The following is a 27,849-nucleotide window of genomic DNA, read 5'->3' on the forward strand; positions in this document are numbered from 1 at the left end:
AGATGGCAAAGAAGTATTCTGACAAAAGGCAGCCTGCTATCCATGATGGTGTGGACACAGGATGGAGTTGGGGGGGGGCAACCCAGCGCAGCTAGGCTGGCCCCCACTGCCCTGCTCCCTGAAAGTGGTGGCAACAATGCAGACAGAAGGAGGGGGCAAGGCCAGCAGAGCTGGCCTGGCCCCCCCTCCCACCTGCCCTGCTCTCTGCAGGTAACACGGAGGGGGAGTGGGCCCAACATGGGGGGAGGGGAGTTTTCAAACTAAGGCAGTGACTAAACTAAAATTAGCAAGGGGAATCAAGGACAACAAGAAGTCCTTCTTTAGGTACATAGGGAGCAGGAAGCAAAAAAAAAAAAGAATGGGAGTGTGGGATGGCTCTGTTGCTGCTGCCTCCAGGGAGCAGGGCAGGGGGTGAAGGAGATCAGTTTTCAAACAAAGTCTCTAAAAGAGTCAGTTATAATTAAGCAGTGTTATCCAATGGAGTGGTCATTCTCATGAGATAATTGATGGGCTTTTTTCTACTTGTTCTCATTTTGAATTCATCTTTCTTGAATATATATGAAGAGAATGAACATAATCTTTCAGATGAGGCCTCATCTGTTCCTTTTATAGAATGACATTATAATCCTAAGGAAAAGTAGGAAAAAAACAGCAGAATAAGAATGCTGGACTTCAGAAAAGTAGACTTTAACAAACTTGGAGAACTAAGAGATGGGTTTCCATGGAAGGCAAATCTAAGGGGGAAAAGAGTGCAGCAAAACTGGTTGTTCCATGTATAGACTATATAAGGGACACATCAGCAAGCTATCCTGATGCAAAGCAAGTGTAAGAAGTATTGCAGGAGACCTGGAAGAGGCTTGAATAGCCATTGGCTGTTAATTTTGAGAACTCATGGTCAAGTGAGATCCCAGATGACTGGAAAAAGGCAAATATAGTACTTGCTTTTAAAAAAGAGAGAGAAAAACAGAGGATTCTGGGAATTATGGACCTGTCAATATAATTTCAATACCTAGAAAGATGGTGGAACGTATAATCAAACAATCAATATATAAGTACCTTGGGGATAAAAAGGTGATAATTACTCGTCACCATACATTTGTCAAGAATAAATCCTATCTAATCAATCAATTTTCTTTTATGACAAGGTAATAGGTCTTGTGGGTAAGGAGTGGATGTGATATAATGACTTTAGAAAGGCTTTTCATGTTGTCTTCCACAACATTCTCATACATAAACTAAGGAAATACTATCAAATGAAACTATTTTAAAATGGGTGCATAACTAGAGGTCTTGCAGAAGGGGTTCTCAACCTTTTTTAAGAAGTGTCTTCTGCCTCAAAGTTTCAGGTCATGTACCTCTTTATATTTTTTCCTTGTTTTTAAGGGGTGGGGGACAGATTGAGGTCCCCCACAGAGAGGGAGGGAGTGGGTCTGGGCCTAGGGCAGGGGCAGGGACGGGGCAGGAGCAGGGGCAGGGGCAGGCACTGCATAGCCAAGGCGGAGGGTGGGATGAAGACATGAGAGCGGCTTGTCGGGGGGGGGCTCCTGCTCCTCCATGTACCCCGGCAGAGGCCCAGGGGGCATGTGCCCCTGTGACACTTGTGCCTCTTTAGGGCTGTCTACTAGTGATCCTGCAACACTGATTAAGGACCAACTGCCTGCCTTCTCGCCTGCCACGCCTTGTTGTTATTTGCTTGATTGGAAAATTTTAATCAAGCAGAAGGCTGTCTATTTTCTGTCTTGGTGCCTGAGGCACTAGCTGCGGCTCCTTTCCTCCTCTTACATCTGCGAGGCTTGGGCTGTGGTGTATCTGACGTTGTTCAGGTCTGTTCTACTCTCCACGCCACGCAGACGTTCTCTGACTGATCCCTCAGCCTGCACCCTCACTGGCACACTCTAGCTCATCTCACAGCTCACGTCCCTACCGGCGCCCTCTAGCTTATCCCGCACTACCCACTCTGGGGCTCCTCACTGCCCCCCTTGGCTCCGGGGCTCCTCACTGCCCCCCTTGGCTTCAGGGCTGGGGCCAGTGCACCCCAAAATGCTGCGCCCTTTCCAGTGCCAGGAACCCCCACGCTACTGTGGAGTCCCTGTGAGGCCTCCTCCAACCCCTAATAGCCTCACCTGGTCCTCCAGTCAAAACTATAAACACAAGAACACAAAGCCCCTGGGCTACAACATAAAAGCAAGACCATTTGGTCAAACAAGAATCAATCCCTACCAGAGAGAGAGCGCACCAACCCCAGCAGCAACCAGGGGATGTTCCCACCGTCAGAGTTCTCCCCTTCGTCTGCACTGGCCAAGTTCCTCCTCCCTTGGCCACCGGGGGAAACTGCTTTCCCGGCCTCCTGCCTGGGCTTAAGAAGGGCTAAGCCCTGCCCCTTACTGTCTCTAGGTTTCACTGATTGCCCTAGCAACTGGCACTTGCGCAGTCCTGGTGACTGGCAGCTAAGCCTCCCCCTTCTCGCCACTAGGGGTCTCTCCCAAGCCGTTTCTGCTCTCAGTCACATGGCACCTGAGTGCTGTGCGACAGCCCCCCAGATCTGTGCATGGGGCAGAGGCAGCTGCTGATGCAGGCTGGACTCTTCATCCCAAGAGCTGCACAACACTGTGTGCCTGCTGTGTCTGGGTGGGTACGGGGCAGACACGCATACATGCAGACAGAGACACAGACACACACACACCATCCCCCCAGCAGGTAAGTGTGTGTGGGGAAGGGGCATGATGGGGAAAGGAAAAGGACTGGGGGGGCAGGAGGGAGTGGGGTACAGGCAGGGGTGAATGGAGCTTGGGCCAGGCCATGGGGTAATGAGAGCCTGGCAGCACATCAAGAGGCATGGGGGAGGGGAGGAAGGGGGCTCCCACCTCTGCATGTACCATGGTGGAGCAAAGAGGGGGCATGCGCCCCCCCAATCGGTGTGTGGGGCAAGGATGAGCTCGGCTCTGCTCTGCCTCTGCATGTTTCTGCCACTGCTTCAAGAGCGCCACAATGCCATGTGCGTCCTGCTGCTGGGCAGCTTGATGCCAGGCTGCTGCTTTCCCAGTGAGGGGATGCACATGGCCATTGTGCTGTGCTCAAAGCAAGCAGCAGCAGCAAGGAACAGAGAGTGTGAATGGCGGGGTGGGGGAGTGTGTTTCTGTGCCTGCTTCCAGGAGGAGGGATGGGTGGGGGGGCAAGAGCAGTGGGTTGCACAGGTGCTGCCTGGCTAGCCAGACTTTGGTGGCGTGGTTCACACACCACCTGTGTTACCACCACCCTGTGCCAGTGCCAATGACACCCACTTCCCCATGCTGCCACCACCACCCACCACCCCATGTTGGCACTGTGCCCCACTTTCCCAAAGCTGGTCTCACGTGTGGCTCCCTGGTCTGCTGCCAGGCATCACACCTGGCCAATTGCACACCACCCATCAGCAGCTCACAGAGTTGCACGTGCAATCAGCCATGGGAAAGTGGTGCAGGACAGTGGTGGTGGTGGTGACAGCTGCCGCATGTGCCCCCTCCTCCCCCATCGGGCTGGGTGGTGCCTGTGCAGCCTCCAGAGGGGTGCTACTGCCCTTTCTGATCCCTGGCCCTGCTCCTGAGAGTAGGCACAGAAACACACTTATGCCCTGCCATTGAGACCCTCGCTGCTCTGCAGGAAGGGGGTGGCCACAGCACCTCCTCACTGTCAGCTATTGGCTGAAGGTGACGTGTTGTGGCCAATCATGAAAGTGAATGGAGTTGGGGGGTTGGGAAGTGCTACGATGTGCTGTGTGGGGCCGGTGGCACCTGGCATACCCCTTCCCTGCATAAGAGGCAAAGTGTGAGAATGTGATGGAGGAGACTACTGCGGTGCCTCAGGGTGTGCTCCATACCCTATGACCTTACTAAGTACCCCTAGAGGTACACGTACCCCTAGTTGATAACCCTTGTCTGAGGCTATGTGTAAGCATTACATTTAAATTATCCTAACCCCCATTCCCCGATTTACTTACCTTTGGCTGTCTATACCTCCTCCTTACATGCTTACATGCACAGGTTCCCAACTCAGGTTTAGGCAGTTCAAACTAAGCTTCCTAAACCTAAGTCAGTTGCATGAATGCTTGTTTGCACCCTTAAAAAGTAGTCATCAATGTTTCAGTGTCAGATTAGAAAGAGATAACAAGGGGGGTTCCAGAGGCTTGGCTTAGGTCTGTTTAATATCTTTATGAATGTCTTGGATGTTAATATTGGATATGCATGTATGGAATTTGTGGATGACATCAAGCTGGATGGGGTTACAGATACCATAGAAGACAGGATTAGGATTCAAAATGACCATGATAAATTGGAAAAATGGTTTAAAATAGAGATGAAGTTCACTAAGTATAAACTGCAGAGTTCTGCCTTTAGGAAAGAATAATCACAGGCACAAATACAAAATCATGAATGACTGGCTAGGTTACATTACTACAGGGGAGGATCTAGGGCTATGCTGGACCACAAGCTGAATATGAGTAAAAGTGTAATATTTTTGCAAAAAATAGACACAAGTATTCTGGTTGTATTAACAGGATTGTCATATACAAGTCACAGAGAGTGAATTTTTTTCTCTCTATTCAGCATTGCTGAGACCTCACCTGGAATATTGTGTTCATTTAAGGGAATGAACTTCATGAAAGATGTAGACAAATTAAAATTAATCAAAGGAAGGCAATAAAAACCATTAGGTGTATAGAAAACATGACATACAAGGAAATGGTACATTGGGATTATTTAGTAAAGAGAATAGAAGACTGAAAACAGATTTGATAACTCCTAAAATACAAAATAGGTATTATAAGGAAACAGCAATCAGTTGTTCTCTGTGACCACTGGGGAGAGGACAAGAGGTAATGGGCTAAAACTGCAACAACAGAAATTAAGGTTGTATAGTAGGAAGAAAGTGTTCACAGAACAGGAGATATGGCTCCAGACTCGGTTGCTCTTTTTTATTCAGTTAGTCAAAGACAGACATATTCCACATTTAAATCCTTGTCTTTAAAATCCTTGTGAAATACATGTATGCTGGCATGATCAATGAAAAATAAATAATTATGTTCAAAGCACTAAAGGATCAAGAAAATGCCATTTGCTAAGGATGGTGACAGACTTCACTATATGGTTGTTGGTATCACCTTAAGTCTAGATCAGTTTACCCTCCTATTCTCTCACTGGACTCTAGGGCTGTGTCCACACAGGTGTGGACATTTGGTTCCCTGGGGACAACTAGCAGCAGTGAACCTTATGCCACTGCTAGTTGTCCCCAGGGAATACATGTGCCATGTGCCCTCTGGAGCATGGAAGGTTACCCTAGGTAGGGTAGAGAAGGCTGGGATTAGGACTGGGCTGGCCCCAGTAGCCTTACCTAGGGTCCTAGGGACCCTTCCAGGTCTGCAACAGCAGTGATTCTGCCACTTGGAGCCTGGCTGGCAGCCAGAAGCATGGCTTTAGCCATCCTGGCTTCAGTTTTGAGCAACACATACGCCCTGGCATGTGCCGCTTCACTTTTTTTTTTTTGACATGGGTTGTTTTGACGCCTGGATATCCAGGGGTCAACTCCCCCCCACCTTGTGCTGCTTCCTTGAAGTGTGAGAACACCTGAATGTGGCATTGTAGACATGTCCGTGGCGCCACATACCGCACAACTGCGCTCATCTGGACAGAGTCTAGGGGTCAGAAACCAGCTGGTATTTGTTGCTGGTCTTGGATGTATGTACACGTGTTGGCATATTTATGTCAAAATTATATTTTGTGTTTCTTTTCAAACGATTTTGCACTCTACCCTCTACAAGTTGCTTGTTACTGGAGGAGCAGTTCCAGACATCTGCACTATTCTTGTTTGGTTTGACTTCAGTGGTACTTTTGTTTGAAAAGGACTGTGTTGAAACTGAGATTTGGACATGACCCTGTTGTTTTAAAATTCAGGAACTGATGCAAAGTTCTCCTTCTTGTCAGCTAATATTTTTCGCTTAAGTTAGCTGGAGACAAGAACTGCTCATTGCCTTTCAGGATCTGTCCCACAATCCAAATGCCTTGACAGTTCCTTTTTCTTTCCAGTAATCTGAAATGGATTCAGACACATTTTATAGCAGTAGCTGTCAAATTTTAGGCAACTGTTATTGTTTACCAACCTAAGAGACAACTTCCTCCATCTATTTGTGTTAAAGGACTTATTCCTAATTTATTGCAGCATAATTTAAATAAGATTTTTAGCTGCACCATACAGATTCTGTCTGCAGTGTCACAGTGCCATAGTAATACGCTAATATCAGTCAGTGGAGGGGAGGAAGGGGGGAGCGATCAATGCAGTCTTTGAAAACCTTTGAGAATTCATCTGACAACATGCATGTCTGACAGCGAGCATAAAATGACAGTGAATCATATTTGAAAACAAGGCTCACTGTGTTTCATTATTATGCTGATGGCTTATTGGCCTTGGTTTAGTATATGGTATTTTTATTATTATTATTTTCACTCCTCTTCTCCATGACAGGGATTTGGGAAACAAGTGGATGTGTCATATATTGCCAAACATTACAACATGAGCAAAAGCAAAGTTGACAACCAGTTCTACAGCGTGGAAGTAGGTGACTCGACCTTCACAGTTCTCAAACGCTACCAGAACTTAAAACCTATTGGCTCTGGGGCTCAGGGAATAGTCTGGTAAGTTTCAGCAGTTTCTTTTTCTTATTCTTTTAAATGGGATATGCCTTCTGCATTTGTTCAGTTTGCTAGCAACAAGAGTCTAAATAGGAAAAATAAGAGTTAAGCAACCTGCATCCTAAATCAAAAACAGGTTAGTACCTCCTCCAACAAAATTCTCCCACTGTTGTGAATGTAATCATTAGGTTGGTTTCTCCACATAGCAAGTAGTAAGTACTGAGAAAGTAGGAAACTAATCTTATAGCAATTGACAACTAAAGCCTTATTTCCAATAGCAATGCAAATTATATCTCAAGTAGACCCTGTAATTTCCACTCTTGGTGCTGCAAAAGTCACAGAGACCTGTTTAGAAACAAGTCACATCCCATAGCAACTTGCAGCTTTCAGAAAAGGAAGGCTTTCTTTTGATTTTGATCTACATAAGTGATGATGTTTCCTTTATTTTTAAGTGACATTTCAGAGCAGTATATGAAATGTAGATGAACGACACAAAGTAGTTGAGTTTATGTGAAGCTAATAGGATTCACTAAGCAAAAATAATGATTGCATTCAAAGACTGTGAGCTTTAGGAATGGTCCTTTTACTTTCACTGACTTATGGCTTGTATTTTGAATCCTAGTGTTTCTCAGGACATTGTTGTATGCAGTAAATAATTCTTCCCCTTCCCACAATACTTTAACATAACTACCCTTTTCTATCAGTCTTCTCTTTCACTTCACTGTTGTGAATTTAATCTAATACTACCTCACTATGTGATGGAATGGCATAGGAATTAGCTTCTTGTGACAGAAAGGCAAGTTCTGTTTCAAAGGTCAGTCAGAACAGATACAAGAAATTGGAAGTGCAATAATATGGTCTGTACCTTGCACCCTATATCAAAGTCTAAGTTATTTCTAGGATCTATTTCACCATCAGTGGCCAAGCCATGAAAATTCTGCTTCAAGACATCAAATCAACCATTTCCTTAACGTGTTACAAATTCAAGTTTTACAATTTTGTTTAAAATCAAGTTGTGGAGAGATATTTACTTTGTAGATTAGGCACTTGTGTTGGTTTTCAAGATGTGTCTACTTCTTATTTGGTACCATCTGTTGCTCTGAGACCTCTTCCTAACCTCATATCAAATTTTCTTACGGCTACCCATAACTAAATTGCTGTAAAGTTCAATTATAAACAACAGAAAACAGATAAAGCTAAAGGCATCTAAATAAAATAAGTAACATCCTATGATATTTGTCTTCCATACTGAGATTTGAGAAGCAAAAATTATGAATGCATCAAGCCAAAAAAAAAAAAGAAAAGAAAAGAAAAGAAAAAGGTAAGCATGCAAAATAACACTCAATTTAAAGTAGAAAGTTAACACAAATGTCTGAGAAGAAATTAATGATTTGATAAGACTGTAAATGGACTGATGGAGTTTTGGGCCACAGATGTAAGGGCATCACATGATGGATTATGAAAATAATTGTCCATTTCCAAGCAGAATCTTGAATGTTATGATCTGTTCATTCATGTCCTAGTTTATTAGATACATACTAAGAACCTGTTAGGAAGACAACAAGAGGAAGTAGTGTGTAAGGAATGGAGGATGAAGAGATTATGATGAAAATTTGCAAGGAAAAGTCTAAATTATGTAACTTAAATAAAAGAAAACAAATGAGAGATAACTATTACTATTACCAAACCCAGAAATTATTTATTTTTTGTGATCTGCCAGGTCATAGCTAAAGGCATTTATATAGTATTAAGAAAAGGAAAACGTATACTGACAACTTTCCAGTCAGTAAGATATATTAGGCTGTGGGAAGTCTCCCAAGAGAAGATTTTAAGCATAGATTGCCCAAAACATAAGAAAATGGACTTCTACTTTTATTTGTTTTGGTGGCAGATAGGCAGATGAGGTAATCTTTTTCACTGAAATATACTTAGCTTCTGTGCCCATCTGCTAGAACAGAAAAGTGACGAGTCTTTTGGTTGCCTTGAGCATATGGAGAAATGCTTTGGTAGAATCTCTCTAGTAAACCTATATAAGAAACCAAAGCATTGGCCAATAAATACCTTTGGAAATATTTCAGTCATTAAATATAGACAATAAAAACAATGACACTTAAATAAATGGGATATCCTCCATTGTCTTCTCACACTTAAGTAACAACAGTGCTGTTTTTGTGTCAAGAGATGTGGAACAGTTGCTTTTCTCCCCCCTACCACCCTCCTGTTTTCTGGAAGATGATCAAACTTGGCAACATGTGAATGGCAGTAAGCATCAGAAATAACTGTGACAGCTGGCTCTGGTAGAAAAGATTTCTTGCCAAGCTCATCTTGTTCTTTAGTTGATAGCATTGCTGACAGTGTCTCAACATGAATAACAGGGAAAACCTATGTTAGGTTGTCTTTTAATTCCACTGCCTTCATTGTGCAGTACATTTAATTATTTGTTGGTAAAGAAAATTCAGAGATTTTAGGGGCTCCTTGCTAACTTTTGTTGCCAGAAGTGCTCAGGAGGAAGGAGAATGGAGCTGTAAGAGGTCAGAAGATGATTCCTGAATCATTCTCTCTGTCTCATGCAGATACTGGTGTAATAGCTCAAGGGAACTTGGGAGCAGTGTGCTTAGCAGTGCTTCATGTGACTGACTTCTTTTAAAAGGAGTGGTTTAGTATCTGCTTCCACATGCAAGCAGGCATAAGGAGCCATTGTCATAAGCTACCTAGTCGTGCCCTACTAGGGTTGAAGTGTGTATCTACATCACTTTCACCTACCATGTACTCTGAAGACTAAACATTCCAATAGGCAAAAAGATATTTCAGCTTCTGGAGCAAAGGCTATCCTCATGTTTTTTGTTTATACAGCACCTGCTGGTGTGGTGGTCCTGGACTGGGACTGCTGTATGCAGCTGCAGTGCAAATAATAAATACTATATTTACTTGAATATAAGATGAGATTTCCCACTCAATGAATATAGGGGGAAAAGCCCCTCACCTTACATTCACATACAAGGAAACTGCATTATTACATTGCATATCAGTGTGCTCAGAAATAGAAACAAACTATGACGCTGATAAAATGCAGCCAGCACTGAGCATGACTATAAAGTACATGCCCCATAGGGGGAAAACATGCTGCTGGGTACCTACCACAAGAATAGGTTTCTTTTTTCTTTTTGGGGGGCAAAAATATATATAAATTTTTGGAGGATCCCACAACTCATACATAGTTTGTATCCTTTCTAAGTAGGTGCTAAAGTGCTGCTCAAAAGTGTTTCTGGAGTACCTGAGCTAAAACTGGCAGCAGTTTCAAAAAGGTAAAATGCATCAATTCTAGATGAACTAACTCTGTGGGTACTATATGCAAATTGCTACAGCTATGTTTATTTCAAGGTCATTTTTTTCAAATTTGTTCTTCACTTCCATGTGCTTAGGAAGAGCAGGGATTGACAGTAAGGAGGGAGAAGCAGCTGCAAAAGGAAGACGTTGTGGGGCAGAGGGCAAAGGGGCTACCTGACCCTTCCCAGATTTATTTCCCCTGCTGTAGCAATGGGAAGTTAACAATTTTAATAAAGTCTCCTATTTAAAATGATATCAAATTATAAATTATTATAAATTATATCCATTTTATAAATTTTCAATATATAGAATCTAATTATTGGGGGGTCATCTTATATTTGAATATATATGGTAACAGCAATAGTGATGTATACCACTTAGCATTAAATTTATGTTGATGACCAGGGGAGAATTTTTCCTCAGTGAGTGAGATCACCAGTGCTTCACTGCCTATACCAGGCACAGCTGTTACAAACGTAAAGGGTAGAACTGGGCTTCTCAAAGGTGTGGAATGGCATAGCCCAATGGTAGAGTAGACCCCTCTAATGTCTTGTTAGTTAATGCAGAAAAAAATACAATGTGTTTACATAGTTTATTTGTTTACTTGTGTCGCGGGGCACTCCCGCACCCCGCTCCTAAGGAGGCCCTAGGAAGGAGAGAGGAGTACAGGGCACCAGGATGCCTGCTGCTAGCAGGAGGAATAGGGCGGGGGAAACACCCTGGAGCAATACAGGTGGGGGTTGCTAGGGCAACCAAGCAGGTCATGTGGCCGGGAGGGGGCAGGGCCAGGCCCTTATAAACAGCTAGGTCCAAGCCTAGCTAACAGTTCCCTTCTGGTTGCCGCAGGAGCAGGAGCTCTGCGGCTGAGCTGAGCGGCCTGAGTTAGTGGTTGCTACCTTACCACGCTAACCGGCTGCAATGATGCAGGGAACAAGATCACCCTGGGGGAAGGTAGGACTGAGAGACCTGGCGGGGCTTGGAGTTGTTAGGCGTGTGCAGCCTTTGTTTATGTTAGAGCCAGAGGGCTGGAGTTTAAGTTACAGTTTACACCGGAGGACCAGGTGAGGCTGTAGGGGAGCGAGGAGGCCTCAAGGGAGCTCCCCAACAGTTTGGGGGTTCCCAGTGCCCAGTTGGGGTGCAGTGCCAGGGGCACTATTACCGGTGCTGCAGGGCACCATATTGCGCCAGGGAGGCGCGGTGCGTGGCGTGTCGGCCCAGAGAGGGCAAGGCCCAGAGCGGGGCCGAGACAGGGCGCGAGGCGCCGGCCCTAGAGAGGGCAGACCCAGGAGAGGGTCAAGAGGGCCAGGCACGGCTACGGCCACCTGAGCCCAAGCCCGGAGAGGGCGCAGCGCGGGGAGCGCGGTACAGGCCCCAGAGAGGGCGAGGCCCGGAGAGGGCGTAGAATAGAAACGACCCAGGATAGGGTCGCGGGGCCAGGCACGGCTACGGCCACCTGAGCCCCAAATGCGGGAAACCCGCAAGCGCAGAGGGCGTGGCGGAGACCCTGAGAGGGGTGAGAGGGCAAGAAAGACCCAAGGGCGTCGGGAATAGGCCGGTGGGTGAGAGCCTGGCCCAGGGGCGCCAGGTGGGCAACGAGCCCAGGGTGCCGGAGGGAGAGCACCCAAGGGGCAGGGGACCAGACAACGTCCCCCAGGACAGCTGCGAGGCTTGGGGCGTGCTAAAGGGGAGGTTTTGGAGGCACGCATTTGCCCATAAGGCTGGGGCGAGAGTACCCCACTTTGGAGCGGAGGCGTACCCTCCAGGTGCCGATAGGTGCGAATAGGCAGCCTCCCTTTCTGAACCATAACAGCAAAGACGTGGCGAGCGAGTAGAGGGTGTCAGACCACCCTAATTGGCACGGCAGGGGGCGCCCGCGAGCTCACGGCCGCTCGCGGGGCCATCCGTGACAACTTGGATAACAAAATGGGTATGTTGGCACCATTAGGAGCTGAATGCTAGAGCCACAGTATATCCTGCAGGTGAAGTTGTTTTGGTTGACTTATACACCAATCTGAGGTAAAATATCATACCTGAAATGGAAGCCTACATACTCAGCTGGTGTAAACAGAGGTTCACAGACCTGGCCCAGGGACTGCACCAACTTTCCTGGGAAAGAGAAGATCAAACACACATTTCAGAAGAAAAAGATTGAATTATACTTTTACTCTGTGTATAATCATTGGCTTCAGAGAAGTAGTAAAACTAATAGACACTTAAAAATAAAGATGAAAACAAGGGAAGGGGAGAGGATGGGAGAAGGAAAGGGAGAAAAACAGAAATTGATATAGCTACTGAAAGGGATGTTAAAAGCAATGACTGATTTATGGACAACGTTGTGCTAGGATAGGAAATCTCACAGCATCAACTGTCTTAGGCCTAGTAAGAACTGAGAATTTTTCCTTGTATTCTAGGAATGGTGGAGATAATTCCATCAGGAGTATTTTTACCTGTCAATAGGCACTGAACAAAGGTCACAAAGCTGAATTAAGTTCCAGTTAAATAACTCCATAGAACTAAATTCTGTACATTTGTATGGTAAAAATTCTATTGACTTCCACTGTGAGTTTAGCCCATTCTGTTTACCTACAAGTATCATATTAGAATTGCTTATGTAGGGCTATCCAGCTGGTGGCTCAGAGGCCACAAGCTGCCTGCAATCAGTTAATGTGCCACCCACAATCCCTGGCAGTTGCCTTTCCCACTGCCCTACGGCAGGGGAGGGCCTAAAGGTCTGCATGCTGCCACTGCAGGGGGGTAGAGGGGAAGAGGCAGCCTATGCAGCATGGGAGAACCTGGGGGAACTGACCCCTGTGCAGCCCCTGGACATGCCAAAGCTGGACATGTCCTATGACTTAAGTTTATATTACTGTGTGCTGATTAGAAGTAGATGCATTTAAGAAGTGATTGAAACATTTCCTCTAGGACATTGAGGTGATTTGGATGATAGGCACAACACGCACTGAAATCAGGGCCATATTGCACAAGACACTTTGGACGTATTAACTTCACTTAATGCGTTCGAGCAGTACCACTCATGCTAAGTATGATCATATTGTAACAAAATTACAGCTTTTCATGGAAGAAGTATCTCCAGATCATATTAAGCTACTGTTAGACTGCTGCATGAAGACAATATAAGTTCAAGATTCAGCCCCAGCACCTCACTAGAGCTGGTTCAAGACTGCCAGCGGCAGAGATACGGATTGACTGGCACCTTCTCCTGGACTCAGTGCCCCATGCCTACCTCTGCCTACTGCCAGCATCAGAGATCTGTCTTGTCCTAGCATGCCAGGGGCAGGCACTCCCAGGCTAGGCAGCGCTGGGCATATGGTGAGGAGGGTGCAGACTCCAGCTGTGGGGGTTACACATCCTCACAGGAAGACATGTGAGCTACAGTGCCTGGTTCTGGAGTCTGTCATGGTTGGGGTGCACAGCCAGCTCCAGCTCTGCCCAGAGCAAGCTGAGATTGTAGTAAGCATTACTGTGCAACTGCTCAGAATAAAAAGTTCTAACTTTTTACAGGGCACAGTAATACTTGCTATGATCTAAATAAAACAACTGCTAAGTGTCTTGTGTGACGAGTCCCTAAAAGTACTCATTTTCAACAAATCCCTGAAGTTTCTCAGTGTGTATTCCAAATCACAGCTTCCCTCCTATCTGCAGTGATTTCTTAGAATTCTTTTAGACACTGCAGAATGGTTCTATTTGAAAATGGATCCCTATTCTAAGAAAACAATGTTTCAAATCTTGTCAGGTTTCAGCTATTTCTGTTTGTTTGGAATATTGAACTTCAGTAAACACATGGCAAAACTTGAGCCTGGCTGATTCATCCATACAGCAAATTTTTTCCTCCAGCTATGAGTCAGTTTCACACTGAAAAGTTCCCTCTCTTTAGACTTTGTACTGAGTCACTATTCTGAAATAACTAAGATTTAATTGCACTTTTACATTTAGCCATTGACCAGATGAAATTATGATTATCTTCTGATCTAGATCTAAAACAGCACACTTTGACTTTTTGTTCTGATATCTTTACAATCAGTTTTTTCAGAGACAAATATAAAATTTCATAAATGGATTTGGATTCTGAATTACTGTCAGGAGAAACCTGATGTATTGAGCACCTGCAACTGCCAGTGACTTGCTTTATTAGTTGCAAGTATTTGGTCTTGAACCTAGAAGCGGTAGTGTAAGGATGGGTGGGCCAGTGAAGCAGAAACACCAGACACTGCCTAAGGGTTGCACCAGAATGGGGTAGAGATCTTTCACTCTCGTCCCGTCTCCCTCTTCCTACGGCCTTCTGGCTTCAGCTGTAGTAGTGGTGCAGGAGCATATGTAAATGAGTAAAGGACATCCTGAAAAATGTACTTCTGTCAAATGGCAGTGTACTGTAGCACAGGAGGAGCAGCTGACATTTGCTGCTGCTCTGAGGAGGTGTCTCCCCATTTTTTGCTGCCAAGGGGTAGGAGGGTTTTTCTCTCATTCAACATGGCAAAAAAAATTATGTGACATCTCCTCTCAGCAGCTGAGAATTCCAGTGCCACTGCCTACTGCCAGAGCCTCATAAGCAAGAACCCTGTAAAGAACTTACAAAAGGAGGGAGAACGGGGAAGGGTGTTTGCTCTGTGTGCAGTCCTAGCAAGTTACACCTGTGCTGGGAGGAAACACTCGGGGTAAAATCTTGATTGGTCTTGGGCAAAAGAATTTTGTTTTCTAAGGGTGTCTACATGTCACCATATGGCAACATTGCTATGTACTTTCTTTTGGAAGTACTGCACCATGTCTGTGGTGCACGGGTAAATTTTGCTGCTCTGTAGCAGCGCACTATACCTAGGGAGCATGCCACTACAGTGATGTAGCTGGTGATCACATGTAGACACATGATTGCTATGTTGTCATAGCGCACTAAATGGTGACATAGTGCATTGCTACATCACCCTAGGACGATGTGTAGACATGCCCTAACATGGGGGGGAGGGGAGGGACAGATAAATATTAATTTACTGAACTTTTTAGGGGCCCTGCGGGCCAGATAGAATGGCCTGGAGGGACACATCCGGCTCACAGGCCACATTTTGCCCACCTCTGCCCTAAGATGATAGTAGCTCATCGTCATCCCTGGTAGGACTGTAAAGGCAGTTTTCTTAGCCTTTACGGTTCAAGGAAAAAATATCTGAACAGGCTAGATGAATTTGAGGGAGCTGCATCCACCCTATTTAAACACAGGAGGGGTTTACCACAGTATAAAACTCCTGAGGTAAGTGGAAGAGACAGGAAGGTATAAAATGGGCTTGAAAGTGTTTTGAAATATAAAGGACTGCATTCATCTCTTATTTTGATCCCTGAAATGTCTTCTATTTATTGATACCTTGACAGAGGAAGAAAAACCAGAAAAAATAACGTATCTAGCTGTAATGCATAGAGACACCTGAGACAAGATAAAGTGCTGTTTTTTAATGAAATAAGGACCGAAATATAACTTTTGAGCAAGAGTTATTTGCTAGAATCTTTCTTTTCTTTTCTTTTTGCTTCAAGCTTAAAGCAGTAATAAAAAATGAGCTTTCATGTAATTACTTGACAAAAATTATTCCTTACGTTTGTATAACATCCCTTTGTCAGCTCAAGAGCTACTGGTAGATGTTTACCTGTATTCTACTGGTAGAATTAAATTTGCCACATATTTTATGTTTATCTTCCCATGTTTCATATCCCTTTAACAGTACAAAGAAGTCTAAGAGATAATTTTGTAAGTATGCTGAGAGGTAATAAAATAAAGGCAATCCTCAACTTACAACTTTTTGAGTGATGATGAACAGCACTTACAACCTTTATAAATTTACACTCTGTTTTGAGGTTCTGACACGGGTTTTGACTGTACAATGCGCGACACAGCTATCTCCAGCTGGTAAATCCATTGGGGTTGTGGAGGAGGGAAGGGGAATGGGGGATCAACATCCCCACAGTGAAGGTGGGGCTGGGGCTGGAGCAAGCACTGCTCAGCCAGCAAGGGGGGCACAGGGTGGGGAGGCGGTGGCTCCTGCCACTGCGCGTGGCTGGTCCAGGAGGACACGGGGAGGGCATGTGCCCCTGGATTTGCATGGGGTGGGCAGGACCAGGGCTAAGTCAGGCTGCACTCTGGGCAGGCAGTGGAAGGTGCTGGGAATGGAAGCTATGCCCTCCTGCTGCTCACCCAGCTGGGGCAGGGTGGGCGCTGGACAGAGCCACTGCACTGCCTCCAGACAAGTGGCATGAAGCAGTGGGAGCCACCCCAGCTTCCCCAGCCTCCCTGCTCTTATCAGACAAACTACAGCTTCATCCCATGCCTTCCAGTCCTAGCTGGGTGAGCGGCGGCAGTGACAAGGCTGGGGCTGGTGCTGCACTGGGTTGTGCTTTGGGCAGGCAGAAGGGATTATGGGAGAGCTACAGCAAATTTTAGGGTGGCTGCAGCCCCCTCATAGTCCCCTTACTGCTGTCCACCCCGCTTCAATCTGAAGGCACACGTCCCCTCCATGCCCTGCTGCTGCTTCTCTTCTTACCGGTGGGGAGGGGGCGCATGCAGAATGAAGCCATGTATCATCCAGGAGCTGTGGGGAGGCTGGGGGCAGCTCCTACTACTGTGTGCCACTTGCCTGGAGGCAGCACAGTTTCTCCGTCCAGTGCCTGCCACACCCTGGCAAGGCTAGCAGCAGGAGGGCATAGTTCTCACTCCAAGTGCCTCCTCCCACCCTCCCAGAGCACAGCCCGGCACAGCCCTGTCCCAACCCACCCTGCACAGATCCGGGAGCACCCCTGCATGCCCTTCTGGACTGGTGGTGGGAGCAGCAATGAGAGTCGCCAGATGAGGCACCAGATGAGCAGCTCCCAGACCTGCAGTGCACAGCTGTGGGAGCCACCTCCCCCTATGCCCCACCCTGGCTGAACAGAGTTTGCCCCAGCCCCTGTCCCACCTCCAGTCCCTGCCTCACTGTGGGGGTGTTGATCTGCCTCCTCAACACCCCTTCCCTCTCCACCACAACAACAGACTTACCAGCAGAGTGCAGCTGTATTGAGCATCATAAAGGACCAAATCCCCCATTCATAACATTTTTCCTATGGGAAAATTGGTTCCAAGTTACAATGTTTCAATTTAAGATGCGTTTTTCAGGAACCAATTGTGTCGTAAGTCTGAAGACAGCTTGTATGCCAAAACCCTCTTTTGGGATGGGAAGGGGGGTGGTGTTCTGATCTCATTTCTAGCAATCTCTTGAGTGCTTATGTTCTGTCTGTGAGTCTCCATCTCTCACTAACAAATGTATAAGCTCCAATGATTGTCATAGCTGCTGTAGATATAGTCAAAATAAACAATTTAACTGAATGGGTTTAGAAATTATATTCCTGTGACCCCCCTTTTGTATACTTATGTCAGCTTGAGTGCCCTATATTTATTTGTCTAAGTTGATTCCTTGCATAGATTTCTTTGTACACTCTGGAGTTCTAGCAACTGAATTAAATCATGTTTCCCAAAGAGTTAATTCTACATACAACTTTTTTATGTAGACAAAGCCCAACTGTCACCAGCCTCCCTTTGGCAATCTCTACAGCTCCCTAGTCTTCCATTGGCTCTTTCTCATTCTCCCTATCTGGTCATTGGAACAATTTTTAACCTCTTCTTCCCAGCTGTTTACTTTTTCTCATTTCTAAAGTTCTTTTTGCTGAACATCATAGTTAAGTATCAGGCCAGTTTAGGTCCAGCTACCTTAAATCAGGTTAACATTTTGACTGTTGGCAATAAATTTCCATGATAAATTCATTCAAGCTACATTTATCCATACACCTTAGAGTGTGAAATACTGCCCTGTTGCAATCAATAGTTTTGACATTGATTAGAATGAATTCAGGATTTCACCCTTCACAGATGCCCTTCTCTCAGAGATGCCCTTACATCACAGTATTTTTTCAGGCATTAACAACCATGGCTTTTCCAGCACTGTATGCCTTCTTAGCAAAATGGTCACTAGTCAGGTCTGTGACAGACTCAAATACTGCTGGCTTGGGCAAGCAGGCTACATAGAGACATTCAAAAAGCCTGGGATAGAATATATCCAAGTTATGATGTTTTTTGTAAACGGCGTATCTTAGATCAGTAGCAAACAGAACACACATTTGCCCTTTGGTGGAGGATTGCCGGGGGTGGGGGAGGGTTGGGGACAAAGTTCTGCCATGTTTAAACCAGTCTGTGTGCACCAAACTTCTGTTCTGTTATGGGTATAGACTGGTTTTTGATCACTTCTAACAGTAAAAGTGTAATGTCTGTACCTGGCCTTAGGGTCTGTACAAAAATATATTATTCTTTATGTTACTAGTCACAAGTGAATCACTAAATGTGACATTTCAGCAGAACCAGAAATATTCTCCTGGCCATCCGTTTTCACTTCGTTGTTTTCCTGCTGTACATAACAACTGAGTACACATACAACAAAATGATTTTTCTAGAGCCTGGTAATTTCTTGCCCTAAAAGGCAGAAGGTGTGTCTTTTGTCACAACAACACTAAAACATTTTCCTGTTCTGCCTCTTGCAGGGAGTGGGGAGAGCAGTGCTGGCTTCTGCTCCCCCACCCTCTGTCTGGTCCTCGACACAGCTTTGGAATCATGTCAGTGCTGCCCCATGCTTGAAGCACTCTGATTGGCTGTTCCCATCAGCCAATCAGAGTGCAAATAAAGAATTATGGACAGAGAGACAGACTTAGGCTTCTTTAATATTAGAATTCTACAAGCTGCTTTTTCTGGTTAGAAGGCTACTGCCTTATCTGAAAACAAGAGGGTTCCTACTAGAGTAAATTAGTGTATGTTATCATGCATAAGCAGAAATAGGCAGGGATAGGAGAAACAAGTAAATAGACAAATAGTAAGACAAGCAAACAAGTGAATGAGAAGTAGGAAAATAAATAATAGCAAGTCATTGAAGAAGTGTGGCTTATGTCATTTGAATTTCATTATCAGCCGGCATTATTATTATTTATTATCTAATATTTTGTGGCTCAGATTTACATAAAACATTCCAAAAACAAAGTCTTTCCCCCTCAAAAACTCCCTCCTTCGACAAAGAGAAAATAAAAGTCCAAGGACAGGAGTGGCAGGATGAAGGTTATGACAAGTGAATAAAATGTTAAAATAAAAGGTTAGGTATGAAACTTGAGTGGTTAATATAAAGAGAATATAAAATTAGGGTTGGAAGGGAACTCAGAAGGTCATCTAGTCCAACCATGTACTTAAAGCAGGACAATCCCCAGCTTCACACCAACCTCTAAGGATGGAGATTCCATTCTCTCAGTAACCTGTTCCAGTGCTTTGAAGTGGAATTTAGGAAAGGTTTTCTTAATATGTAGCCTAAACTTCCTTTGTTGCAACTTGAAACCATTGCTCCCTGTTCTTTCATCTGCCACCACTGAGAACAGTCTAGCTCCATCCTCTTTGGAACCACCTTTCAGGTAGTTGAAGGCTGCTAGTAAATCCCCTCCCAGTCTTCTCTAGATTAAATAAACCCAGTTCCCTCAGCCTCTCCTCATAAGTCATGTGCCCCAGGCCCCTCCCCATTTTGGTTGCCCTCTGCTGGACTCTGTCAAAATTGTCCATATCCTTTCTTTAGTGGCGGGCCCAAAACTGTACACAGTACTATAGATCTGGCCTCACTAGCACTGAATAGAGAGGAAAAATAACTTCCCTCGACCTGCTGGCGACATTCCTACTAATGCAGTCCAGTATACCATTAGCCTTCTTCTCAACAAAAGTACACGCTTGGCATTGTAACCCTCAGGTCTTTTTCTGTAAAGCTGCTGCTTAGCCAGTCAGTCCCCAGCCTGTGCATGGAATTGTTCCATCTGAAGTGCAAGACTTTGCTCTTCTCCTTATTGATTCTAATATTTGTTTTGGTCCAATCCTCTAACTGTTCTAGGTTTCTCTTAATCCTAATCCTATCCTCCAGCATAACTACTACTCTCCACATCTTGGTGTCATCTGCAAACTTGCTGAGGGTGCACTCCATCCCATCTTCCAAGTCACTGATGAAAACATTGAATAAAACTGGCTGACACCTGGAGCACTTCACTTGATGCAAGATGCTGACTGGACATTGAGCCATTTATTACCAGCCTTTGAGCCTGCTGATCCAGCCAGTTTTCTATCCACCTTACAGTCCCTTTGTTCAACCCATACTTCCTCAGCTTGCCTTCAAGAATGTTGTGGGAGACTGTATCAAAAGTCTTGCTAAAGTCAAAGTATATCATGTCCCAACTCTCCCTTCATCCACAGAGATAGTCATCTCATCATAGAAGGCAGTCAGGTTGTTCACACATGACTTGTCCTTGGTGAATCCATGCTGACTGTTCTTAATCACCTTCTCCTCCAAGTGCTTAGAAATGGACTCCTTGAAGACCTGCTTCATGATTTTTTCTAACAACTGAGTTGAGGCTGGTCAGTTTGTAATTCCCTAGAATCTCCTTCTTACCTTTCTTAAATTCTATGTATGGAAAATTTATAAATTTGTTATAATTTTCCAAGTATACAATCTAATTTTGGAGGTTTGCCTTGAATTTGTCCCCTTTCCACTACTATAGTAGAGGAAATAAATCTGCAGGGTCAGGTGGCCCCATTTCCCTCTGCCCCCCACTTCATCCTGCAGCCACTTCCCCCTTGCTCACTGTCATGACCTGCCCTCCCTGAGTACATGGAAGTGAGGAGCAAATTTGAAAACACTAACTGAAATAAACATGCTTGTAGTCATTTTATAGGTAAAATACCAGATTTAGCTCATCCAAAGTTGATGCATCTTACTTTTATGAAACTATTGCAAGTTTTAGTACAGGTACTCTATAAACACACTTTTAAACAGCATTTTTGTACCTATTTATATATAGTACAAACTATGCATGATATTAATCCAAAACCAAAAGTCTCAGGATTTACATATAATTCATTGGGCTGGCCCCCACCAGAGTCAACAGTGCTTCAAGCCATGGGGACCTCGTAGCTCAATTCTTCCTTAGTATGTGTGTGTTCTGCAGACATCTCCCACAAAGGACCCATGTGCTAGTAAGCCCCCACTCATGACTGGAACTGGGATCTTCCAAAACTTTATATTCAGGGAAGTCATAAGGCAACCAGATCTGGTTCTACCTCATGGAGGGCGGGGCCACATTAATCACATACAAAAGACTGAGAGGGGGGCAACAGGGATTCTCCATGAATGGGGCCCTTTTTGGTGATGTTCGTCAGATATTTAAGGCTGGTGAAGAGACAAGAATATTGGAAATGGAAAAGAAAGGCACAGTTCAGCTGTGGGAGTGAAGAGGAAGTCAAAATGTATGCCATGTAGTAGCTCCCCATGACCTGAAAAAGAGTCAGCACTAAGGGGAACAAGTGCACTGGACACTACCATATGTTTTATTTAGCTGGGCTATAGTGGCTTATTCCACCATGACCATTTTCCTAGTTACAGAGGAAAAGCAGTTTTTTAGCAGAGAGTAGTGTTCTGCCTGAGGTATTGCATAATTAGGGTTTCACTTTCATTTCCGGTAGGAAAATCTCAGTTATATACCAAATTTATGGAAATGGAAGATTCCTTTCTAGCTTGCTCCTGTATCTATATGGATGAGGGGAAGTGAAACTCAGGGGCATCTGAATCCAAAGGCCTCCAGGCTTGGGCCTTTGTCTAGGATGCCTGCCAAAGGGTTTGGAAGCATCTGAAGCCCCAGGTGGGGATGGAGGATGCTTGCCAGTAGCAGGACTATATATGGTTCTTGAGTGACTCACAGATTTGAAATTGATTTGGCTGATTTGACTTGGGACATGAAGCTCAAAACAATGGCAATGGTGGCAAGTAAGCCTGAGGTGAAAAAAGGGTCAAAGAGAAGAAATGAATATCTGGAGACAAATGGAGAGTTGACAAAGGCAAAGAAGAAAGGAAGAAAGAAGGTGACAGCGGGAGCAATGGCAGTCAGCAGCAACAAGAATGATGATGCTGGAAGGAAGAAAGGAGTAGAAGAGCATGGGAGGCTGAGTGGGAGGAGCAGGAGAAGGTACATTGGGTGAGAAGCAGAGGTTAGCAGGAGCTCAATGGCAGGCTGGCCCACTGAGAGCAGCGCAGTGGGAAAACATGAAAGTCACTGAGAAAGGCTAGAGGGGAGTGGGGGCTGCAGTTAAAGGCAACTTTAGCTGGTGATGAGAAGCAGATGGGATCAACGATGTGGGCAGATATGATTGAGATTTTGGAGGTGCAAGCAGAGCATCTTACCAGCCTGATTGCTTTTTTGAACTAAAAGACTTGGGAATTGACTTACTGGGATGGAGAAGAATATGAGCATTTCTGGAAGAAATATGCAGAGAGGTGTGGGAGGTAGGAATTGAGAGGGATAAAGTTCATAGCAGGGGAAAAGTCAAGAGTGCCTGGTGTCCCTAAAATGCACTGTTTGTAAGGGAGAGGGACACTTGTATCATTGATACCCCAAAACCTTTGTAGTCAGACACCCCAAGGACCAGCAAAACCCAGAGTAGAGTGGAGAAGAGGAGGTGTTGGACACTGAGGTAGAAATGATGGAAGAAACTCTGCAGGAAGGGTGAAACAGAAAATAAGCAGGTACAAAATTTCTGTGATTGAGGCAGTGCAGGAGGAGATAAGAGATGGAATGTGTCCCGCACTGAGAGGGGCTATGCAGCGCCCTCCGGTTCATGACAGATCTGGATTTATGGGATGAGGAAGGCACGAGACATATATGGTTATAAAAAGGAGTTTTATTGACTTACGTCCCTTAATGATGGTGACTGGAACGCAGGAGTTACAAGTTACACTTTGTTCCCGGTAGCGTCTCGGCAGCTTGCAAGCTAATTTACTCAGTACGGGTACGGGGGTGGTTGTTACGCTTGGGAAGCGTCGGCGGGAGATGACGGATGATCGGCCCAGGGGGGTAACTGCAAGTCCGGCTCGAGTTACTGATGAATGGCGGTCTCCCTGAACAAAGGATGGGGAAACCTTTTTATAACTTTTCTTTTCTGGTTTTACTTTGTGTCAGCCAATCATGACTACAAACGGATTCTTCTTTGTCTACTCAGGTTTCAGCACAGGCATCTTTCTTATCTTGTCAGCTCAGCGACCAGGAAAAGGGGGGCTTTCTTTTCATTTGTGTGGTACTGAGCCTGTTTGGTCACAGGAGGGCGAGCACGGCACATTAATTTGATCTTACAGTTTTAGATGAACTATTTACTTTGGGACCCCATTTTATCTCGTTTCCATGGGCAACGGTATCTTTCTTTGACGTCATAATACTGGGGTTATCTTTAAGTCAAAGTTAGTTTCTCCCATGTGGGGTCTCGAGTGATCTGGATGGGGGCACAGTAAGGGTGTGCAGGCAGCACTGTTGCAAACTTGTACTTAACAGAATGGAAGAGGTGTGAACAGCAAATAGCTCAGACATGAGGGTGGGGGATGGGAAAGAAAAAAGACACCCTATAGACAACAGAAGTAGAGACGGAACAAGACAAAGAACCTGAGAGACAGGCTACTGAAAGAAAGAAATTGCAGGTGCCAAAGATCAGTAAGAAAAACATGATAATGAGGGAGGTGACTTGAAGGAACAGCCAGAGAAAAATTTCCAGCCGCTACTGCCTCTGGGTTCCAAACCAGAGTGGAAACCTGAAGGTGGGAAATAGAAGAGAGGCAGGAATATGCAAGCCTTCCTAAATGTGAAAGTGATCAGATAACTTGCAAAAGCTACAGGTGAGGGAGGGGGAGGAGGCGACCATCCCAAGCAGCAGCACAGACTAACCTTAGAGAAATAGACATACTCATGTAACAGCTGCAAAGGCTTGCTTGACTGCAAGCTGAGTGGGTGAGCTGTGCCTAAGAACTTTGCAAGAAAGGCAGCAAAAAGTTTGCAGAGGGTACAAGAATGTTCTAAACAGAGGGTATGCTGTGCACAATGCATACTTTTTACTGGAGGATTTGAACTGTAACTAGAGCCCGCATTGCAAACTCTGGGCTCTGATTGGCTCCTATGGAGCCATAAAAGCTGAGGGAGGGAAAAATCAGCTGGAGAGAAAAGGGGGAAAAGACTTACACCAGCTTGGAGAGAGGGGCAGAGACTCAGCCCCTCATTCCCCCCAGGCAGAGGGAATGGAGCTAAGGCTTGCTGCAGAGCAGTCTTCAGGACAGAATCATGCCAGGAGAAGCTGATTCCCCACCCAGGGTTAGAGCTATGCAATCAGGGACATGGGTACCCAGGGAAAGAGCGGGGAGAGGTTGGTAAGCTAGCTGGGAGAAGTGTCCTGGTCAAGGACCTGCAGAGGGAGATCCAGCTGTTTGGGCTGGAAAGGCTTGATTGGCATGCAGACTGCTTCCCACCCCTCGGGGCAGGAAGAGCCATGTGCAGACCTTCATGCAGATCTGGGAGCATGCGGCTAGCCCCAGCCCAGAAAGAGTCTTGTGCCGCCGTCGACCCCAGCTCTGTGTTGGCCCCTGCTTGGTAAGAGTCTGGCACTGCCGCCGGCCCCAGCCCTTCTCAGGCCCCAGCCCCAGCCCTGCTCAGGCACCAGCCTCAGCCTGGCACCACCGCTGGCTCTAGCCCCATCCCAGCTGCTGTCGGGCACTGCTGATGGCCTCAGCCCTGTGCGGGTCCCAGCCCCAGTCCATTGCTGCCACCGGCCCCGGCTCTGAGCGGGCCCTGGCCCTGTCCCAGTGCTGCCACCGGCCCCAGCCCTAGTCAGGCCCCAGCCTGGCACCACCACTGGCCCCAGGCCCATCCCAGCTACAGTTGGGCACTGCCACCAGCCTCAGCCCTGCACAGGCTCCAGCCCCAGCCCGGTGTCACCACCAGCCCTGGCCTCATCCCAGCACTACCAACAGCCACAGCTGCAGTCAGGCACCACCACTAGCCTCAGCCCTGCGTAGGCTGGGGCAGGGCCAGGGCCAGGGCCATCAGCAGTGCTGGGATGGGGCCGGGGTCTGCACAGGACTGGGGCTGGCAGCAGCACCTGACTGCAGCTGGGGCCATTGGCAGTGCTGGGATGGGGTTGGGGTCCATGCAGGGCCAGGGCTGGCAGCAGCACTGGGCTGGGGCCAGGGCCCACGTGGGGCTGGGACCATTGGCAGCACTGGGCCAGGACCTGTGCAGGGCTGGGCCCCCAGCCCAGTGGCACCACTGGCCTCATCCCTACACAGGCCCTGGCCATAGCGCGGCACCACTGCCAATGGCCCCAGCCCTGCATGGGCCCCAGCCCTGGCTCAGTGCCACCAGTGGCCCCAGCCCTGCATGGGCCCCATTTGAGGGGCCCCAGGCACAGTTGGACACCACCAACAGCCTCAGCCCTGTGCAGGACTTTGCCCCAGTCCCAGTCCTAGTCCCAGCCTGGTGCCACCATTGGCCTCAGCCCTAAACGGGCCCCAGCCTCATCCCAGCACCACTGATGACCCCACCCCAGCCCCAATCAGGCACCATTGCCAGCCTTCGCCCTGCATGTGCCCTAGTGCCACTGACAGCCCCAGCTGTAGTTGGGCATTGCTGCCAGCCTCAGCCCTGTGCAGGCCCTGCCCTCAGTCCCAGCCCAGTGCCACCACTGGCCCCAGCCCTGTGCTGGCCCGAGTCCCATCCTGGCAGAGCCAACGGCCCCAGCCCAGTGCCCCCGTCATCCCCAGGCCCAGTCTGGTGCTGGGGGATGGGGACTCCCACTGTCCTGCCAATACAAGGATTATTAAAACACAGAGAGATTCAAGAAAAAGGGATAAGTCCCCTCTTACAAAAGAAGGCAAATACCCAAGCAGTCCATACTATTCTGACAATGAAATAAAATTCCTTCCTTATCCCAACCCAGTGCCACTAATGGCCCCAACCCTGGAAGAGCCCAGTGCCACTGTCTTTCCTGATTTTTTTTCTCCTGAAGCTGAAGGGTACATTAGGCAAAATGGAAGCAAAGCAAAGTTAAGAAAGCAAAGTCAGATGTCCATTCATTTCAGCCTTCTTGGACAAACAAATTTGGATTTATTCAAAAGAATGACCACGTTGGTGTTTTATGTTGCGAAAGTGTTGTTTGTCGCACATCTAGTGTTCAACAACATTTTCAAACAAAACACGAGCAAACCTTTCTTAATGAAGTGGATATAGTTGAATCAATCAAAAAGGCAGTAGCAGGATACAAGAAGCAAATCAGTGTTTTTAAATACTTAAGTGTAAGTGAAAATCAAGGCACAGAAGGAAGTTACAGAATTGCAGAGTGCATTGCAACAAAAGGAAAGCCATTTACAGATGGGGAAGATATAAAAGAAGCTTTCCTCAGCAATTTGGAGGTTTTGTTCAATGATTTACCAAATAAAGACACAATCCTATCTAAAATAAAAGAACTGCCTGTCTCTGCCAGAACAGTTGAGAGATGCATGAGTGAAATGGCAGAAAACATCATCGAAAAGAAGACAACTGTTTAGCATTGCACTTGATGAGAGTGTGGTTATAAATGACCTTCCACATTTGCCAATTGTTGCAAGATATTGTGCTTCTGATGAAATTCAAGAGGAACTTATTTGCCTAAAGCCCATGCATGGCACAAAGGGGGAGGACATCGCAAAAACTTTTGTAAACCATTTTGAAGAATGAGGAGTCAACATCAGAAAAATATGGTGCTTCTGCCATGGTCGGAAAACAGAAGGAATTTCTAAAGTTACTTGATGATCAAATTGGCTACCCAACAGTCAAATTTCACTGTATCATCAAGAGAACCCATGTGCTCAAGTTTCTAATTCAGAGCTCAGTTATGTGATGAATACAGTGGTGCGAATTGTGAATTTCCTTATTGCTCCATCTGCTTTGACTCAGACAGTTTCAAGCACTGTTAGAAAAGATGGACAGTAGGGCTGTGTGAAATTTTGCTGCCAGTTTTGTTTCAACACTGTTTCGACCCATTTTGATGTTGAAATAGCAAAATCAAAGTGAAACAGATATTATTGAAACAGCCTTGAGACAAAATGAAACAAGTCAAAACATTTCACAGTTTCAAAGTTTTGCCCGTAGGCTATAATGGGGAAGGACAAAACTGCCTATACCTTTGTTATTTCTGGCTTGATTTCATAGTTTTTGTAACAGGGTTCTCACTGAGACCCTGTTGTTAAGGAAAAGGGGGGGCAGCTGGAAATAATTACACCAGGAGGAGGGCGGACCCCTGGCCCTAAGGAGCCAATGGTGGCTAATCCCTGGAGGATAAAAAGGAAAGGAAGAAGAGGAAAGGTGCCTTTGGGCACCTGAGCAAGCAAGCGCCCTCAGAGAGAAGGCTCTGGGAAGAGAGACCCCGGCGCAGGATCAGAGGGAGCTCAGAACCCAGACTTCGCCTTATCTTGACTCCACCGGAGCAGCGGTGAGTGCAGGGAGAAGCGGGGAGCCGCGGCCGGCATTAAGGATCGGGGACGACACGTTGAACCAGAGGGGCAGTGGGAGGGATTACCCCCACGCAGACCCCTGAAGAGTCTGGATGACTCTAGGACCCTGAGGGAAAAAGGATACCGAGGTCTGAGCAAGTAAGCCCCGACCGTGGGAGAGCCGCAGAGCCTGCATGCGGAAGCCGCGTGACGAAAGACTAGCGCGTTTGTAACAAGCTGCTAATTGATCAATTAGCGGCGGGAACTGAACAAAAGGAAACCTTTCTTTTTTTCCCCCTCTTTTTACTTTCTTTCGATTACGGGGAGGGAGGAAGCGGGCTAGGACTCGGGCAAGACAGAGAAGCCCGGAGACTCCCTTCACTGGGCAGGGGTTGAAGAAGAGACCCTGGAGACCTTGATTCTTCAATGTAGACACAAGGAAGTAGGCACACTACCGCGCTTACTGTCCCAAGTAAGGGGCCGGAGATCCT

General features: G+C 46.3%; 1 protein-coding gene across 7 annotated transcripts in view; it reads left to right on the plus strand.

Annotated features, from left to right (window-relative positions):
• MAPK10 (mitogen-activated protein kinase 10) overlaps positions 1-27,849 on the plus strand; it is a 408,832-nt gene that overhangs the window by 256,718 nt on the left and 124,265 nt on the right. For all 7 annotated transcript variants that reach the window (XM_019552886.1, XM_019552890.1, XM_019552888.1 and 4 more), the window contains one exon: positions 6,496-6,665. In XM_019552886.1, the coding sequence (XP_019408431.1) occupies positions 6,496-6,665 (170 nt within the window). The remainder of the gene's footprint in view (positions 1-6,495; positions 6,666-27,849) is intronic.

This window comes from Crocodylus porosus, unplaced genomic scaffold (assembly GCF_001723895.1).
Source record: "Crocodylus porosus isolate Cpor-Errol unplaced genomic scaffold, CroPor_comp1, whole genome shotgun sequence".
NCBI lineage: Eukaryota > Metazoa > Chordata > Crocodylia > Crocodylidae > Crocodylus > Crocodylus porosus.